This window comes from Gavia stellata, chromosome 16 (genome assembly GCF_030936135.1).
Source record: "Gavia stellata isolate bGavSte3 chromosome 16, bGavSte3.hap2, whole genome shotgun sequence".
Classification (NCBI taxonomy): Eukaryota; Metazoa; Chordata; class Aves; order Gaviiformes; family Gaviidae; genus Gavia; species Gavia stellata.
Window position 1 is genome coordinate 21,176,964 of NC_082609.1, and position 16,796 is coordinate 21,193,759.

The window sequence follows — 16,796 nt, forward strand, 5'->3', positions numbered from 1 at the left end:
CAGCCCGAGCCACGTGCTGCAGTCTGAACAGCGCTAGGTACGTGGCTGGAATGAAAGTCGCCCTTCCAGCTCGTGTGCTCAGAGAGCGTTTGCCGAAGTCAAAGGATTGCCAAGTTAAAAGGGTCAAACCTCCAAGGACAGTTGTATCTGACTGGCTATATATCATTTCAATAGCATCTTCAATGGGGATTATAATCTGAATTGAAGCGGAAAGACCCGAGGCAATGAAGCTGTCAGCAGTCTAAGATTAAGGAATTAAAACAGCAGCAAAGCATTACAGGATTTGTTCTAGATGTATTAGAAAGAGCAGGCTAAACACGCTGCAGCCTTTCTCGGGTCGGAAATTTCATACGAGTACAGAGAAGGGCAAGGGCAAGGATCTCATCAATATACATAAAAAGAGAGAGGAGAGTGAGACAGAGCTACGAAAACCCAGCCACGCAAAATATAAATCCTAACTGTAGACGGAAATGAGTCACACAAGGTTTGACTGAAGTAAATAAAAGCAGAAATGAAGTGGATTTAGGGGAGGGCAGAGGTGAAAAGACACTGGTAGCCAGTAGGCAGGAAAAAAATGGCCCTTAAGGCTGGTAAAATCTGGAATGCAGCCCAGCCTGCTCTTGGATTGCCTGATGGAAATGCAGGTCCCCAGTCCTGTGCCCCCTTCCCCTCTGTTCCCTCCCCCCTCCCATGTTCTTACACCCATCTCCAGAATTACTTTAAAAAGGCAAGAATGACAGCAACTACCTGCACAGGGCAGCTGAGCTGAGAGAGAGGGGGCACAAGCCTTGCCTTTGCCTCCATCGAGGTCCCCACAAGGCCACCCCCAGCTCTGCGCAGCTTGGGAGATATCAGCAGCTCTTCTCAGTGGGAGGCAGAAGCTCTCAAAACAAAGAACGAATCAAATTCCCACCAAAGGACCCATTAAAACGATCCATTTATTTCTGGCAAATTGCATACACCTTTCTTTCATTCGCTCTATCCTAGATCAGTTGTGGGGAGGAATTTCTCCCCTGCCTTAAAGATATCAAAGTTATAGGATGAAACACAAAGAAAAGCAGGGAAGTATCCCTTGCAGATAAAAGACACAGGAAAGTTTCAGCAACCCAGACTCCATGCAGCCACCAGCTCTGCTCAGCACAAGCCATAAAAGTTGTACTGCTCAACACCGCTCACTGCGGCACGTTTCCTTCAGTTACGTGATCCAAAAAGAAACCGAATCACTCCCTGCGTCTCAAACACACAGCCCAGTTGATAACTAGAACAACTAGGGCCCAGAACAACGATGCCTGGTTGACAACTACATTAATCCTGAACCAGACCATCTGTACAGAACTGCTGCACTTTATTGACACAAAAACGTACCCAGCAGAACACTTCCCGGCACACACAAGGCCATAGAGCAGTGATGAGCAGTCGGATCTAGGACACAGAAGGAGATGGGAAGCTAATGACAGGCGGAGCTTGTTCTGCAGCACAGGTAGAGCACGGAATCGCTTTTCAACTCCTCCAGCCAACTTCTACTGGGAGATTTACATACAAGTCCTCAATCAAGTCTTTTAAGAGTTATCCAGAGTCCCCTGGGTAAAAACAATCTGTTTCAAGAAAGAGGAGAGTCCAGAGCTGCTCAGTGATTCTTTTTGGTTGAGCCGAAACCAGAGAAACCCATCACAGCTGCCATTTCGTCATCCTCTTCAAACGTCAAATCTTCCTCTGCCCGCCTTTTCTTCTCTCTCTGCTTCTCCTTCTTGTAGGCTTTGGCCTTCTCCTCCTGCAGTAAGGGACAGAACAGCAAGATAATTTGAACCTCCTGAGCTAAGTAAGCTTTTGAGACACCGGGCACTGCACAGTTAACCCAAGTCTTCCCAACAGCACCAGGGTTGTGTCTGAGGAAATAAAATAGCCAGCAGAAATGCTGGCCTGCAGTCTCCGAGGAGGAGGTTTCCCACTGTCTCCAGACCACCCCACCTACCACCCCAAAAGCAGAGTCACGCATACAAGATGGAGCCAAAAAGAAGTGTTATGAAACTCTCTCTTCTGAACAAACGTCAGAAGTTTCGTCTGGAATCAGCGCTGAGGCAAGAAGGAGCTGTTTTTAAAGCAGGAGGCCTTTCCCTCGTACGATGCCCCATTCCAGTGACTGCGATGCTGAGTGTTGCTGCTTGTTGGATTTCAGCCTGGCAGAGTGACAGCTGCTCACTGGAACAGAAGCTGAAGCTCTGAGCAGCTTTGGGGGGTTTTGGCATCAAAGAGTTTGTGCTGCTCTAATCAAAGTGTTTTGCTCTGCAAGGATCACAAGCCCTGGAACAGCGCCAGGCTTGTACCGGGCGACGTAGAAGCATGGCTTCGACTCCCAACTTAGCAACTGCTCTGCCATTCCCATCACCGTCCGCTGCGCCGCAGCTACTGAAGACAGCTGTGCCCTGGAGAAAGCTACACCAAAAGTTGCTGCTGATTTCTTTGTTGCCATACATTGACTGGCAGAAGCTTTTCAACTCACAGCACTCCCTGCACTGCTGGGGCACCTGTCTCCTGCCTCTCCCAAATAAATCAGGCTCAGCAGCACCAAAGCCTGCTCGAGAGCAGAGCACATGGCTGCTCCGTGTGCACCCTAACAGAGCACCCCTGCGGCGAAGTAAAGCTCACGGCTTGGGCAGGGAGACTCAAACGGGCAGCGATTTTTAACGTTTGGTTGTTATGTGACTGCTGATGGACGAGAAGCGTCCACAGAAGCTCCTCAACTGTCAGAACTTTGGCAGGTTTTCAAATAAACTCGATCTTCATGTCAGGGAGCTAACACCTACACCCAAGTTTGAGAGGAATCTGCTGTCTTTCACTGCCTCCACGCACATCTCACACCACAGCACACCACCCACAAAACCCTTCCACGCTCAGGGAGGCCACACAGAAGCAACGTGCCATGTGGAGAAGGATCCCAGCAATCCTAAGGACCATAGAAGATAAGGAACAAAGACACAGATCTGCTTATCGGAGCACACAAGTTCAAACACAACTAATAGGAGACAAAAAACGGGTGCATTGTCAGGCTTGTGCTGCGCTCAATGGAAATCTGAAACATCAAAAGTTATCCTCACACAGAAAGAGGGGAAAAGGCTTTCCAGGGACAGCAGCAGAAAACCTTTTAAAAAGCAAACAACGAAGAAACAAAACCCACTCATAGCAGCAGACAAGAAGCCCATGCTACCAAGAACAAGGCTTCTGTGGAACAAGATTAGGAACCAGGGTTGATTTCCTCACAAAACATGTTTCTGGCAGGCTTTGCTTCATCAGTCGTTGCCCAGACTCACCTCCTCACGGAGCTCCTTCATCCTCTCCTCAAAGTCATAGTCCTTCTGCTTCTCCTCCATCTTCTTCTTGTTCACCTCAAAGCGTTTCTTCACCTGGTCCAGCGTGGAGCGCTCCACCCGCATGGACATGCCCAGATTTCTCTGGTCTAGAAAACAGGAGTGGAATCAGCCGTGTTCAGCAATACTTGTAGCCTTTGACTATCTGCAGATAGTCCTCATCCCTGATCCCAATTTAAATATCTCAGCACAGCAGCCTCTTCCTGCTTGTCATCCGTCCCCTCAAAGCAGCTTCCAGGCCCAGACTACACTCATGCACAAGGCCATACGCTCTTGAGGCTCAGAGCTCCAACCTGGCCTAACCACACTGACTCACAGGCCACCCACCAAAGCGCAGGGAGCAGCGTTGTCCCCCATGTTCCCAAGCAGCAGAGCCTGGCATGGCCCAGCCCAGTCCCCTGAAGGGACTCCTCTCCACGCCACGCCTCAGCACGGATGTGCCAGGTAACCCAGACCCAGCTTGGGGAGTGACACAGTAGTGCCTCCTCCCCCAGAAAGGCACGCACTTTCTGTCCTCATCTGGTCCCATATTCCTATGTGGATTGGGATTTCTTATGTCAGAGGGGATTTGCTTTAGGGGGACACCATCATCTAAACCAGCCAGTGACTACAATGATCCATACAACGATCCATACATTACTTGTAACAAGGAGGACGCAGCCTATTCTTTTAAGGTTCCCTATTAGGATGGTTCCCATCATGTCAATGTTCTGATGCTTCAGGAAATTTAACCTTGGACCAGTGGAAAAAAAGCAGGGTTGGAGTGTTGAAAAAAGGGCTAGAACAAAATTGGTAAGCTGGTATCTCTCAGCTGTGGGAGAAGCTAAACAAGATATTAGTGGCTCTCGGTAAGAGATCCTGCTTGCACAGGACACTTCTAGCTAAAGCAGAGACATGAAATATTAAGCCAGGCCTCTGATTCAGTGGCTGCTTAGAGCAGATTCCCAGGTTTCAGCTCATGAGTAAGCCTAGGGTGAAGGGGCCATCCCTGGTGATGCCTCCAACATGCATTGCCTCGTGGATCCAAACAGCCTGTTGACTCCAGCAGCCGTGCACAGGTTTGTCCCAGGGATGCAGCAGCACTTGGAAGCTCAAACTATGCACCAGGAACTAGAAAGAGGATTGTCACAACAGCAAGTTTCAGCCAGATTTATGGACTGGATCAAAAGCTCCCAAACTTATTCTGTAAATCATATTGTACTGAAGAGCTATGCATCAGCCGCTCTCCAACCCCAGCTCAACCCTTCATCTCAGGCCCAAGCACAAAGTCATGCCTGGATTTTTGATTCCAGATTCTCTCATACGGCCTTATTGCTAATCTCCCAAGGTGTCAAACAAAGCACTTCAGCGTCCTCCTCTCATTCACATAAAAGCACAGGGCTTTAACACATTGGGTTTTCTTTTCCTAGCTACAGAAAACAGTCCCTCAGGTCCTCTTCTGAATCCCCCACTTCTCAAAGGTTCAAGCCGCCAAGCGTGCAGGTCTGGATCGCATACATCACTGCCCTTCTGAAAAGGGGCCATTCGTTGACTTCTACAGGGAGCCAAAATCACCTTCAGGAGTGGAACAACATGGCAAGAGTGCGTCAGTGCATCCTGCTGCTCCTCTGCTTTCTCCACTTTCCCCACCCTCTGAACATGTCAAGGAGAAGCAATGCCCACAGTCGTGAAATGAGAGTCAATTCAATGAGGGCACAGTCCTCTTTTTCAAGTTAAATGCAGTATGGGAACAGACTGATAAACTGGGAACTTTTATCTCTTGTCTTTATCTTGGGCTAAGATAATGGCATCATTACAGTAGTGGAGAGAAGAACTAGGTATAGGTATAGGACAGTAACACCACCACACTGCTGGACCCAGCTCCGGGGTCATCCTGCCCCACTCCCGTCTCTGCTCATCCTCAGCAAACCACAGCCTCCATCCTTATAAACTCTGATCTGTACTCTGGAGCTCAGGGACCAGCTAGTTTTGAGCTTCATACCTTCTACAAAGAGAAGCTTCCAATCCAAAAATGGGCTAGTCCCGTACCTTTTACTTATCTGATAATTTCTTTAAAATTTGAGTTCTGTAAAAAAGCCTCTCTCCAGATTTTCAGAGGAGACATCAGGATTTGCTGACCCTGGGCTTCTTGCAGTGCAGACATTCTGAGTGGGGAAAATACATTCACCCAACCAGAGTAAACCAATTCTTGTGGGCTTATTCCACAGGAGTGGTCCAGCACCCTGGAGAAGGTGCCAGGAGATAAAGGCATCAGCTCTCATGAGCAAACACTGCCTACATCCCTGACGTCCAAAGCACACTCTGATCCATGTATAGGTGTTCAGCACTCAGACGCTGGTGATGTGTGAAGGGAACAGCCCAGAGCGCTGCAGCAGCCCTCCAACTCAACCAACCCTCCAATACAGCAGAAAAATTATCCTTACGCTTTTTCCCATTGATGTGATCCAGGAAGTTAATGGAGTCTTTCACCACGCAGTCACATACGTTACAGTAATACCTGGCAGGAGAGAGAGAAAACGTTAACGCCAAAGCATGAGACAAACCTCATCGCACAGAACAACTCTTTGAGATCATCTGAAATGTGAAACCTGCAGGTCACTTGGGATACGGCTTCCTTCTCCAGGGCAAGAGGGAAGCTACTTCCATTACAGTGAAAACAAATGCGCAAGGGCACCCCCCAGACCGACAGAGCTGCCCGAGTTATCACTGGAGGTACCAACCCTTATGCAGACACCACTCTGAGAGACGATAGAAACCAAATTATGAGCTGATCTGTAATACATCAGCCACAGCGTCTTGCCCTTCCAGTCACAACCAACAGGGTGGGATGGACTCTGCGACACCGCAGGGCTCGGCTGCCTTCCTCCAAGGCAGGGCTGGCCACGCAGCCAGGTTTCTGGACTGCAGCCTGCTGAAGGCTCTCACCTGGCTGCAAGGTAAGCCTTCCCATCCCCATCACCTCGCATCACCCCATCAGCTCCCTGCTTTATAAGAGCCCATCTTAAGAGCTGTTGCAAAAACCCAGCCAGGGTTCGCACTTCCATCCCTGGATGCCGTTCAGGGCTGCGCATCTCCCTGGCACTGCTGGCTGTTAGGCTATGATGGTGAGACACTAACAGGCTTACTCGTACAATGGTACAAGCTTAATGCATTCTTCTCAACCTCTTGATGGCTTAGGATGAGCTAAGAATCCTTTCAGCCTTTGGACAAACACGAGCCACACAAACAGTGGCCAAACACCTTTCCTAAGGAGAGGTATGTGGATGTTTCTCCCATTCCCAGTGCACAGATATCCAAATCAGAAACTCAAATCAACAGCAGAGAGGCTCTCACTGCAAGCAGGCCTCCTGGCTAACAAAACCCAAGCGGCAGCAGAGATCTGCCTCAGTTGTTTCTACAGGTGGGCAAAGCAACGCTGGTATCAAGTAATAATGTCCGAAGGGGCTCAGCCTGCTGCGTCTCTTCCATACATTACCCCAAAAGACCCAGTTTAAGGGTGATACAGTGCAGCACCATTGCACCAGGCTCAAAACAAAGGAGGAAATCACCACCTGGTGCACCGTAAGGGCTCACTGCTGTATCACAGCACTGTGGTCTCTGAGACCAGCACAACTCTGAGACTCCAACAAAAAAGACCATGACCTACCCTCCCATCTCTGACTGAGGGGTAGTTTTGGTGATGACGATGGTTTTCCCCAGCTTCGATTCCAGGTCCACTTTGTAGTCTCGGTGCCGCAGAAGTTCCCTTTTGACCGGCTGAGCTGGTTTGCCTAAAACACAAGCAAAAAACCAAAGTGTTTATCAGAAAAGGTCAAGCTCGACACGCTTTCATGTTGCCCTTGATGAAGAGGGACTACTGGGAACCTGGGAACTACTTGATTCCTGCAGAAATTGCACTTTTTTTTTTTAAAAAAAGAAAAAAATCAGTAAAGAATATAATTTCCTCCTCACTATTTCCTGGTTCCTATTAGAACCAGGCAGATCTGTGAGGTATCTCCAGCTCTGACATGGGTTATAATCCGAGATCTTCTTGTTTCCAGGGGTTGTTTGTTTCTCTCCCTCCCCAAAGAACAGGCAAACAGAGGCAAAGATTCTCAGTAATTACTTTTGTCAAAAAAATACATTCAGTGGCAAGCACAGGAAAAAGGATCAGAGTAAGCCAGCCTTGAACTGCTGCTATTTCCCTTCAGGATTTCACTTCCAGCGGCTCTCTCCCTCTGAAACTTAAAGGGTTTGGGTGACTCACTGCCAAATGAGCAAAGCTTGCCTGCAGTCAGTACACTACGCACCATCTTTCTTTTCCCTCTCTTCTGTGAGCCGCTTCTCTGCAAGTTTCTCATATTCATCTTTGTCCCACTTTCGGCGGAAGTCCAGGTTCTTAGTCTGAGAAGGAAACAAAGTGTATTAACATTTATTATACAGTTTGACTAGCTCTGAGGGGAGACTGGGGAAAGAGGTGGAATCACTTGGCCTGTGAGGCCACAGCAGTAAATTAGGGGCACTATGTTACATCCCCGTGTCCCCTGTTTTCATATCTAGGAATGTACCTAGGGATGTAGCTTAAGAAAATAACACTGAGCATGCCTATATCTGCTTCTTCTAGAAGGATTTCAAAGCATTGAGAAAAGTAATGAGTTTATCTTAATAGCTCCTGAGAAGATCACCCAGGCTTTCGCTTTGAAAGCCAGACACAAACGGGATTTAAACCCATTGATCTAAGACCACAGAAGTGCCACCTGACAAACACAGCACAGTCATTAGCACATTACACATACCTCTTCCAAAAGTCAATTAAACCCAAGCTGCAAATATCAGATGAAGAAGCCGTGAAACACAACACGAATTATAAAGAGTTTGATTAAAATGCAGGAGTACAGAAGGCTGTGTATACCTGCTCTCAAAGAGATCAGCAGTATGTCTATGCATTATAGGAATCAAAGCGCTGAGTTTGCTATGAAATCATAGGAACCAGTATGAGTTTTTCAAGTAAGACACGCGTACAAGCAAACCAGAAAAAGCTCTGAAATGCCCATCTGTCAAGTCAGGGCGTGGAGGTACCAGGGAAGCGCCTGTATGAAATGCATGGTAAACTGTCCCACTCCCGCAGCTTCACACTGCAGACATGCAGGGAAGGGAAGAAACACCTCTGAGGCAGACTGGTGATCGGCAGCTCCCCAGAGCACTCTCCACTGGCAGCGACAGGGTAAGTTGCAGGAAGAGAAGCTGAATTCAGGTGAAGCTGGCACTGAAGAATACAAAAGCTATTCTTTTTAAGGGGGATTTTTACCTAGTCACCAACGCTGAGGGCAGAAGTGACTGGACAAGAATCCCGTTTCCATTCAAGTCTACTCTCACCAGACCAGCACAGCCTCTTCCCAGTGCCTGCTCCGTCTCCAGTTAAGGCCCCTGTACCTGGTAACCGTCACAGCTTAGAACTCAGACACTTCTTTATTTTCTTGAGAAGACAACTCTTGTTTGGTTAAAAAGCTGCATTACACTCAGCACAGCGGTGAGAGGCTCTCAGTTTCATATTAAAAAAAGGACGGATGTATTTTAAAACACCTCCGGGAAAGAAGGACCCCCACACACTCCACTGCCTTCTCCGTTCAGCCAAATCAAGAATCCAATCACAATCCAAAGGAAATAAATCCCATTTGAAGCTATAGCAGCAGCACAGTCATTTAACGTTTTCTCCTCTGGCAATCCTTCAAATGGAACGAACAACTACTGATAGGAATGAAAATGCCTTTGGGAGGCGTTGAAAAATTCTCATTTATTCCCAGAGCTTCTTAAGCACTTTAAGCATGTCATAACAGGTTTTATTAACCACCCTGAGCAAAAGAAAAGAAAATATCACGGAGTGTAAATTAACGTTTGGGGGTATTTTCCAGAATCTAGACTCTCCTGCATACCAGCACATTATCACAAATCATAGCTGGTGGGAGCCCAGGGAAGAGGCGATTTACATGCTGCTTCACTCTCCTGTTGTAATAAAAGGGAAAGAGTCCTTCACAGCTCTTTTACCAATCTTCCTCGTCCAGGCATAGGGAAAGAAATGAAACCCAAATGCGTAACAAGATCTTGGTGAGACATTATCTGAAGGAATTCCTCTTAACTGGTCTGGTGGAGGCAGGGGTGGCTGCAAGCCCTAAAATCTTTTTCTAAGAACTGCTTTGGATGACAGAGAGTATTTCCCAAATAAGTAACAGCAATTAAAAACCAGAAGTGCCCCAAAGCTCCCTGTTCCCTCTGGAGCTGGACACCAAACGATCTGTCCAGTATCAGCATCAAAGCCTATAAAATAATACAGGATTCTCAAGTCTGGCTCGATCCAACACAAACACAACCACCAGCAGCTGAGAACCACAAGCCCCATCTCACTTCTGGGCAGCCACCTTGCTGCCTGACCTCTCTCAGCACTGCTCACTTCTCAGCAAGCGGCTTCAAGTGAAGAAAAGATCGGCCAAGAAAGCAGAAAAGCATAGCCCCTGTGGTGCTGACAGCTGTCTGGGGTGTTACTGGAGGTGTTTAAACCGGCCTGGCTCTCCAGTCACTTTACGCCAATGGCATCCACCTCACTCATCCCGTCTCAGCATTACTAACACCAAATCCTGCGGGATCCATAAAGGCAGAAAGACCTCACTGCCACATTACACAAACTGAGCAACACCAGTAAAATAATCAAGTTACACAGGAGCCATCAGAGACACCAGAATCACAGTCATGGAAAGGTTTTTCCGTACAAGGCAGATGGCAGCAAGCAGAAACTTCAGGTGGACAGTGTGAGAAACAGCCGGGTAACAGGCAACCCCTTCCCAGAGGAGCCGAGAAGCAACGGGGCAAGACAAGCAAGGGAATGGAAAAAGGGAGCTGCCTCCAACCCCTGTCCCCCAGCCCCAGGAGGCCCCTGGGATGGGTTGGTCCCCCCATAGGGACTCCCACGGGGGAGGCCTGGCCCTAGGAAGGGAAGATCGGGGTGGAGGTCCACTCCCCTTCCAGCCCTGAAGGCATCAGGGCCTCTGAGGGAGCCCCAAATCTCCCACCGCCCACACACAGAGGGCACAGCGGTATCAAAAGCAGGGATGGGGCCTCCCCACGGGCCCCTGTCCACCCGGCCCCTCCATTTCCCCCCCACCCGAGGGGTCCCTCACCCCGCGGCCTAGCAGCAGGCCCCAAGCGAGGCCCAGCCACAGCGGAGCGGCCCTTCCCTCCTCCTGCCCCTCCAGAGCGGCCCCAGCCATCCCGGCCCTGCCCCCGGCACGGTCCAGGGCCTACCGAGCAAAAAAGAAAGCGACGGGCGCGGCCCTACCGCCACCAGCACCTACCCCGCTGCCCGACGCCATGTTGAAGGTGCGGGCGACAAGGGAACGGAAACTGTCGCGCGGTGGCGCCCGGGCCGTAAAGCGAGGCAGTCCGCCCGAGCACCAACGAGTGCTCGCCGCTCCGGCCTAGAGCGCCGCGAGGCAGCGGCACCGGGCGGTCGCGTGGCCTGGCCGCTTCCGGGCTCCCCGGGACCGGCCATGCTGCGGCTGGGGCCGCTCGCCACCGCTGGGCGTCTGTTGTCCGCGGGTCCCCGCCTCGGGCCGCCGCGCCCCACCGGGGGCCGAGTGAACGTCTCCCGGTACTGGCCGCCCCATCCGCCGGGGCCGGTCGGTGACTGCGGCCTCCTGTCCCGGCAGGTGCGGGCGGCGGCGGACTCGGCCGGCGGCGGTCGGGGCCCGGCTCTGAAGACGCCCAAGGTAACGGCGGGGAGCGGGGCCCGCGCCGGTGGTTACCGGGCGTTGCTTCCCCCCGTCCCCGCCGCTGACGGTCGCTCTCCGTCCCGGGCCAGGGCACCCGCGACCACCCCCCCGCCCACACGGCGCTCCGTGACCGGCTCCTCGCAGCCGTAGTGGCCTGCTTCAAGCGGCACGGGGCGGCCGCCATCGACACCCCCGTGCTGGAGCTGCGGGTGAGGCGGCGCCGGGGGAGCCTCGGGGGGGCGGCGGGACCCCCCCCCCCCTTCTCCTTGGTGCGGGGGGTGACCCCCACCGGGGCTGTGGGACCCCCCCTCTGCTTTTCCGTGGGGCCGTGGGGGGCTGCGGGGTCCCTCCTCCTCCTGCGGGGCTGGGGAGCACCCCCTTTCCCCGGGGCTGAGGGGGCAGATTTGGGGCAGGGCTGAGGGATCCCCCCGTGTGGGGCATTGTAGGGTGGGGGGGCAGCCGTGACAGCCCCTCTTGGGTCCCCATTGTGTGGGGGGGACGGGCCTGTGGGTCCCCCTTTTGCCCTAGGTCTGAGGGGGCTGGAGGGGGGATGTGTGTTATGCCCCTCCCTACTCTCTGCTTGACTTGTGGGGCTTGGGGGGGGGGGCGGGCTCTGTGCTCTGGTGCTCTGTCCCCTGTCCCCGGGGGACCCTGTGCCCCAGAGCCGCCCCGGTCCTTTGCCGCCCTGCCAGCCCCCTCGTCTCTCCCCAGGAGACGCTGACAGGGAAGTACGGGGAGGATGCAAAGCTCATCTACGAGTTGCAGGACCAGGGAGGGGAGCTGCTGGCCCTGCGCTACGACCTGACCGTATCCTGTGCCCGGCGGCTCTCGTGGAGGGGACGGTGGCACACCAAGGTCGCTGCCACCTCTGCCTTGTTGGGTCACCCTTGCCCTGCCCTGCCTGTGGGTCCCATCGGGGTGACGGAAACCCCCTTCCCGCTGAGCGGTGGATGCCCCAGCTGATCTGGTTGTCGTTGGTGTGACCCCACCTGAAACCACCCCACCGCCAGTCCAGGATCTGCAGCAAAGTGGCCCTTTCTCCTGTGGGCTGTGGACATGCACCAGTGTGCTCCACCATACTGGTTTTACCTCCTCCCAGTTACAGTCCCCACCTCTGTGCGCCCCTGTCCTGTCCATCCCACCTTTCCTGTGCCTCGGTAGCTCTTCTGAGAAAGCAGCAGTGTTTGTTTGCTGCAGATACAAAGCAGGAGTCCATCCAGGGTCTTCTCCACCTCCACGTCTCACCAAAAAGCTCTCCTCTTTAATGTCTATATGTCTGTGCTATACGTTGAATTCTCTCCGATCGCACCATAAGAGGGCAAAATGACTTAGCGGAGGTCTGTGTTTGCGAGGTGTCGACATACTGTGGTTCAGAAGAAGGAGATGGAGTTTTCCTGGTGTTGGAGGAGCTCAGCGTGGTTCATCATACTCATCATCAGCCTAGATTGATGATCTCCCCAGAGATTGGGGAGCAGCTGGCAAAGCGAAAGGGAGGCGGGAAGCTTTGAGGTTCAGCTTTCTGCAGCTCAGGGGATCTCCACGTTCCTGTCCTTAACTCCTCGGCCCCCCAGGTGCCCTTCGCTCGCTATTTGGCGATGAACAAGATCACCAACATGAAGCGCTACCACATCGCTAAGGTGTACAGGCGGGACAACCCGGCCACGACCAGGGGCCGCTACAGGGAGTTCTACCAGTGCGTGAGTGTTGTGGTGGCCGCTGCCGCGCGAGGGGCTGAGACCGCTCGGGGCAGGAGTGTTCCGGGGACTGGCATGGGTTTTACTGGCTGGGTTGCCTTCAGCTGCTGCGGGGCTGTGTGGTGTGCCTGGCGGAGCTGAAGTCCCCCAGCTGTGCCAGGAGCCTCTGCTGCTTCTCCTGCCCCCAGGATTTTGACATTGCCGGGCAGTTCGACCCGATGATTCCTGATGCCGAGTGCCTGAAGATCGTCCATGAGATCCTGAGTGACCTGCAGCTCGGGGACTTTCTCATTAAGGTGAGGTAAAAGCCCTGTGGTTTTCACACCTCTGTGCCTTCCCTTCCCGTGGGATTGAGGCGCTGGTGTAAAGGCATGAGGAAACGCCAACAGCTGCAGTTTCCTGCACCTCTGGGGCAAGAAGAAATGGTGGCGGGGGGATCTCCTCTGAGCTAAGCGTGCCTCTCCCACCCCCAGGTCAACGACCGACGGATTTTAAATGGCGTGTTTGCCGTCTGTGGCATCCCAGAGAGCAAGTTCATAACTACGTGCTCTACCGTGGACAAGCTGGACAAGGTCAGCATTGTGCTCGTGGGGAGATCGCTTGCAGTCTCTGGGGGTGGATGTCTCGGGCTGGGCAGTGTCATGGCTGTTCTCATCATAAAGAGGGTCACAGCAGCTAAGGTGTTGGTGTTTGTAAAGGATTTTGGGAGCTCTTGAGCATGGTTAAGAATAAAGCCTGGTGTATCCAGTGGCTTCTGTTAACAATTACTGTGAGAGAGATGCGGATTACTAGTGAGATTTCTGACTGCTGTCTTCCCTCACGTGTTGTGAATACGTGGGCTGGTGGCGACAGTGGGTGATGAGAACGTCCTGTAGCAACGGATATTCTTCTTTTCCCCTCACAGATGCCGTGGGAGGAAGTGAGGAGCGAGATGGTAGGAGAGAAGGGGCTCTCTCCCGAGGCTGCAGATCACATTGGGGAGTATGTCCGGCTTCATGGTGAGCGCTGTGGGGTCAAGCCCTTGACCTTGTTCTTCCAGGCCAGGCAGGGCCAGTGACAGAGGGGTGCAAGGCACGTACACGGCTGGCTGGGCCCGTGGTTGTGGGTGCTGCTGCGCTGACAGACCTGAGGCATGGTTTGTTCCCACAGGTGGCCTGGACCTGATCGAGCAGCTTCTCCAGGACCCAAAGCTGTCCCAGAACAAGCTGGCCAAGGAGGGGCTGGGGGACATGAAGCTGCTGTTTGAGTACCTGACCCTGTTTGGCATCACAGGGAAGGTGAGGAGGTGTGGAGGCAGGAGGGGATGCTGCCCTTGTGGCTGGGCCCCCCAAGTGCGCCCAGTGACGGGGCTTCCCTTGTGTCCCACAGATCTCTTTTGACCTGAGCCTGGCGCGGGGTCTGGACTATTACACGGGGGTGATCTTTGAGGCTGTCCTGCTGCAGCAGGAGACTGACCACGTGGAGGAGCCAGTCAGCGTTGGGAGCGTGGCTGGAGGCGGTCGCTACGATGGGCTGGTGGGGATGTTTGATCCCAAGGGACGGAAGGTGCCCTGTGTGGGGGTCAGCATTGGGATCGAGCGGATCTTCTCCATCCTAGAGCAGAAAGTGAGGGTAGGTGGTGCAGGCGGTGCGTGGGGGAGGGCTCTAGGAAACCAGGTATCATTTATTGTAGAGCTCTACAGCTCCACGCTGTTAGAGGAGACAGAATTTTGGGGGAGAGCGTGGCTCCTCTCATGCCTGAATGTCCAGGCACAGAAGACAGAGCCCTTTTCTGCAGCCCATCAGGATGCAGGCATGGGCAGCTGAGGGCAGCATTTCGTAGCAGACGCCAAGGAAGTATTAGAGACAGGCCTTGAGCTCTGGTCCTGGCTCTGAACTTTGTGCCCTGGTCACTTTATTCTTGTCTCTTGCCTGTGAAGTTTTCTGTTCTGGGGGTTGTGAAGTGATGAACTTGGTAACAGCTGTGGCACTCTCTCTGTAATAAGCACCCTGAGAAAGCCTGTGAGGAGATTCATCACTCTGCGTTTAGTTCTGAACTTGTGATCTGCAGCAAGTGAGGCTGAGGCAATGTGTTTGTATCTGAAGAATCAATGGAGACATTGGAAAGTTGCCCAGGTCCCATCTGGGAGGGAGGGAGGCAGGCAGGCCGGCCAAGGTGCCACGGGAACAGCAGCACATGATCAAGTAGTGTGTCACAATGCAGATTCTCTGGCGGACTCGTTAAATGTGCCCAGGTTGCCTTATTTGTGCACTCTTTTTGCCTCTGGAAGGTTAGCTTTGCTCAGTAACATTCACTGAGTGGTGATGGTTAGCTTTTAAGTATACTTGTTTTGGGGAGCTAAGTTAAGGTCTGAAGATAAGGTGAGACGAGCTTCTGTTGGAAGCTGCAGATTCTGTCAGAGCCAGTCACTCCCACAAGCGTGTCTGTCCCTGCAGGCTTCCGGGGAGAAAGTTCGAACGACTGAGACGCAAGTGCTGGTGGCCACACCTCACAAACACTTACTCGCTGTGAGACTGAAGCTCATCTCTGAGCTGTGGGATGCAGGGATCAAGGTAAAGTAAGGACTGGGGCTTGGCACTGGTATGGGTGAGGGAGGGACAGCCTGAAGGGAGCTGTAGCACAGCAAGACCAACTCTATTAGTTGTGTGTCTCTTCAAGATCTGGGGCTGCCTGAGATCTAGCAGGCAGAGAAGGAGAACAGCTGAGACCAGTAAAGGCAACCACTTGCTGCAGGAATAATGAGGCAGAGTTTTCTGTGGGGTTTTGGTGCTGGCTGTTTTGCTCCAAGATTCATCAGAGCAAGTTTTGCATTAATGATCTACCTTTTCCACTCCTTCCTAGGCAGAGATGCTGTACAAGAAGGATCCTAAACTGCTGAAGCAGCTACAGTATTGCGAGGACATGGGGATCCCCCTTGCTGCCATTGTAGGAGAGCAAGAGCTGACAGATGGAGTTGTCAAGCTGCGAGATGTGGCAACAAGAGAGGAGGTGAGAATGCTTTTTTACACCAGGTTTCAAAAGTGCTTCCACAATCTAGATATCACTGAAAGGCTCTGGGTTTTCCCTCAGTGACATTGGTCCTTTGGGGAGCTGTAGCACCGATCTGCCGGGTGACTGCTCCAGAAAACCAGTCACAAACCACGTTGGTATCCACAGCAAGTCCTTAGGGCCACATCAAACCGTGCTCTGCTCAAGGTTCCAGTGCTGCTACCTCCTCCTCTCTGTTTGCTTTGTAGGTTGATATCCCAAGAGAAAAGCTTGTTGATGAGATCAGAAGAAGGCTGGAGCCCTAGGACTTTTCTGGCCAACGCTGCTTGTCTTCAACCGCTGTGCAACTGGAACCTTTTAGTGCCCTCAGCCATTCACTTCCTGCTGAAGTCTGGTCACCATCTACTAGCCTGAGGCTCATCTGCCTGGGCTAAGGCAGTGTCAACATGGAGTATCTGCTTGGAAAGGAGCAAGCGGGTTTTAAAAGTTACAGACAGTGCAGTCACCAGGTTAACCTTCTGTTGAACTGCTCTGAAGGATGGGACAAGCTTGTGGGTTCCAAATGTTGCAGGATCTGTAACTATAGCCATTTCCATCCACTGTAGGCGGTTGTGGTGGTGGCACGGGTACTGATGGATGTGGTGCAGCTCAAGCAGGATCAGGCTGAGCTCAGGAGTGTGTGGGGGGAATCTGTGGTGTGTTGGGCACCTGCAAGTTCAGGACCTAGGGAGAGGGTGGCAGTGGAAGGCCACCCCCTCCCTTCTGAGAGCTGCAAGGGCCAGCCACAGCCTGCAGCCGGGCTCTGCCGTTGGGTACAGGGCCAGGCGCGCTCGGGGGAGCCTGGGCCGCAGCACCGGCCTGGGGGGAGCAAGGGCCCCCCTCAGGGAGGGACACAACAGCAGGCTGGTGCAGCTGCGCGGGCAGGCTCCGGCTGGGGCGAGCGTGGAAGAACTCTGTATTTTTATGTATTAAAAACCCGCACCAAAACGCAAAACCCACCCTCGGG

The 16,796-nt window shown here is 52.6% G+C and overlaps 2 protein-coding genes across 2 annotated transcripts; one reads left to right on the top strand and one right to left on the bottom strand.

Annotated features, from left to right (window-relative positions):
- Positions 1-918: 918 nt before the first annotated feature.
- On the bottom strand, positions 919-10,720 carry ZMAT2 (zinc finger matrin-type 2). Its single transcript, XM_059825454.1, has 6 exons — positions 10,691-10,720; positions 7,655-7,748; positions 7,012-7,135; positions 5,789-5,862; positions 3,309-3,454; positions 919-1,771 (listed from the first exon to the last, which is right to left on the bottom strand). The coding sequence occupies exons 1-6, from the start codon at positions 10,706-10,708 to the stop codon at positions 1,628-1,630; spliced, it is 600 nt and encodes a 199-aa protein (XP_059681437.1). The 5' UTR covers positions 10,709-10,720; the 3' UTR covers positions 919-1,627.
- Positions 10,721-10,885: 165 nt separating this feature from the next.
- On the top strand, positions 10,886-16,634 carry LOC104264894 (histidine--tRNA ligase, cytoplasmic-like). Its single transcript, XM_059825452.1, has 12 exons — positions 10,886-11,104; positions 11,197-11,316; positions 11,819-11,914; positions 12,679-12,804; positions 12,990-13,097; positions 13,275-13,373; positions 13,706-13,799; positions 13,951-14,078; positions 14,170-14,412; positions 15,238-15,354; positions 15,644-15,790; positions 16,039-16,634. Exons 1-12 carry the CDS (start codon positions 10,886-10,888, stop codon positions 16,093-16,095), a joined length of 1,554 nt encoding a protein of 517 aa, XP_059681435.1. The 3' UTR covers positions 16,096-16,634.
- Positions 16,635-16,796: the final 162 nt, after the last annotated feature.

What these genes read in the sequence shown, in the direction of transcription:
- LOC104264894 (XM_059825452.1), top strand. Translation starts at nt 10,886, where the DNA reads ATGCTGCGGCTGGGGCCGCTCGCCACCGCTGGGCGTCTGTTGTCCGCG. An exon ending in CGGCTCTGAAGACGCCCAAG is followed by an intron (nt 11,105 to 11,196) that starts GTAACGGCGGGG and finishes GTCCCGGGCCAG; the next exon opens with GGCACCCGCGACCACCCCCC. An exon ending in TCGGGGACTTTCTCATTAAG is followed by an intron (nt 13,098 to 13,274) that starts GTGAGGTAAAAG and finishes TCCCACCCCCAG; the next exon opens with GTCAACGACCGACGGATTTT.
- ZMAT2 (XM_059825454.1), bottom strand. An exon ending in CCTCAGTCAGAGATGGGAGG is followed by an intron (nt 5,863 to 7,011) that starts GTAGGTCATGGT and finishes CTCTCCTGCCAG; the next exon opens with GTATTACTGTAACGTATGTG. An exon ending in TGAAGGAGCTCCGTGAGGAG is followed by an intron (nt 1,772 to 3,308) that starts GTGAGTCTGGGC and finishes CCCTTACTGCAG; the next exon opens with GAGGAGAAGGCCAAAGCCTA.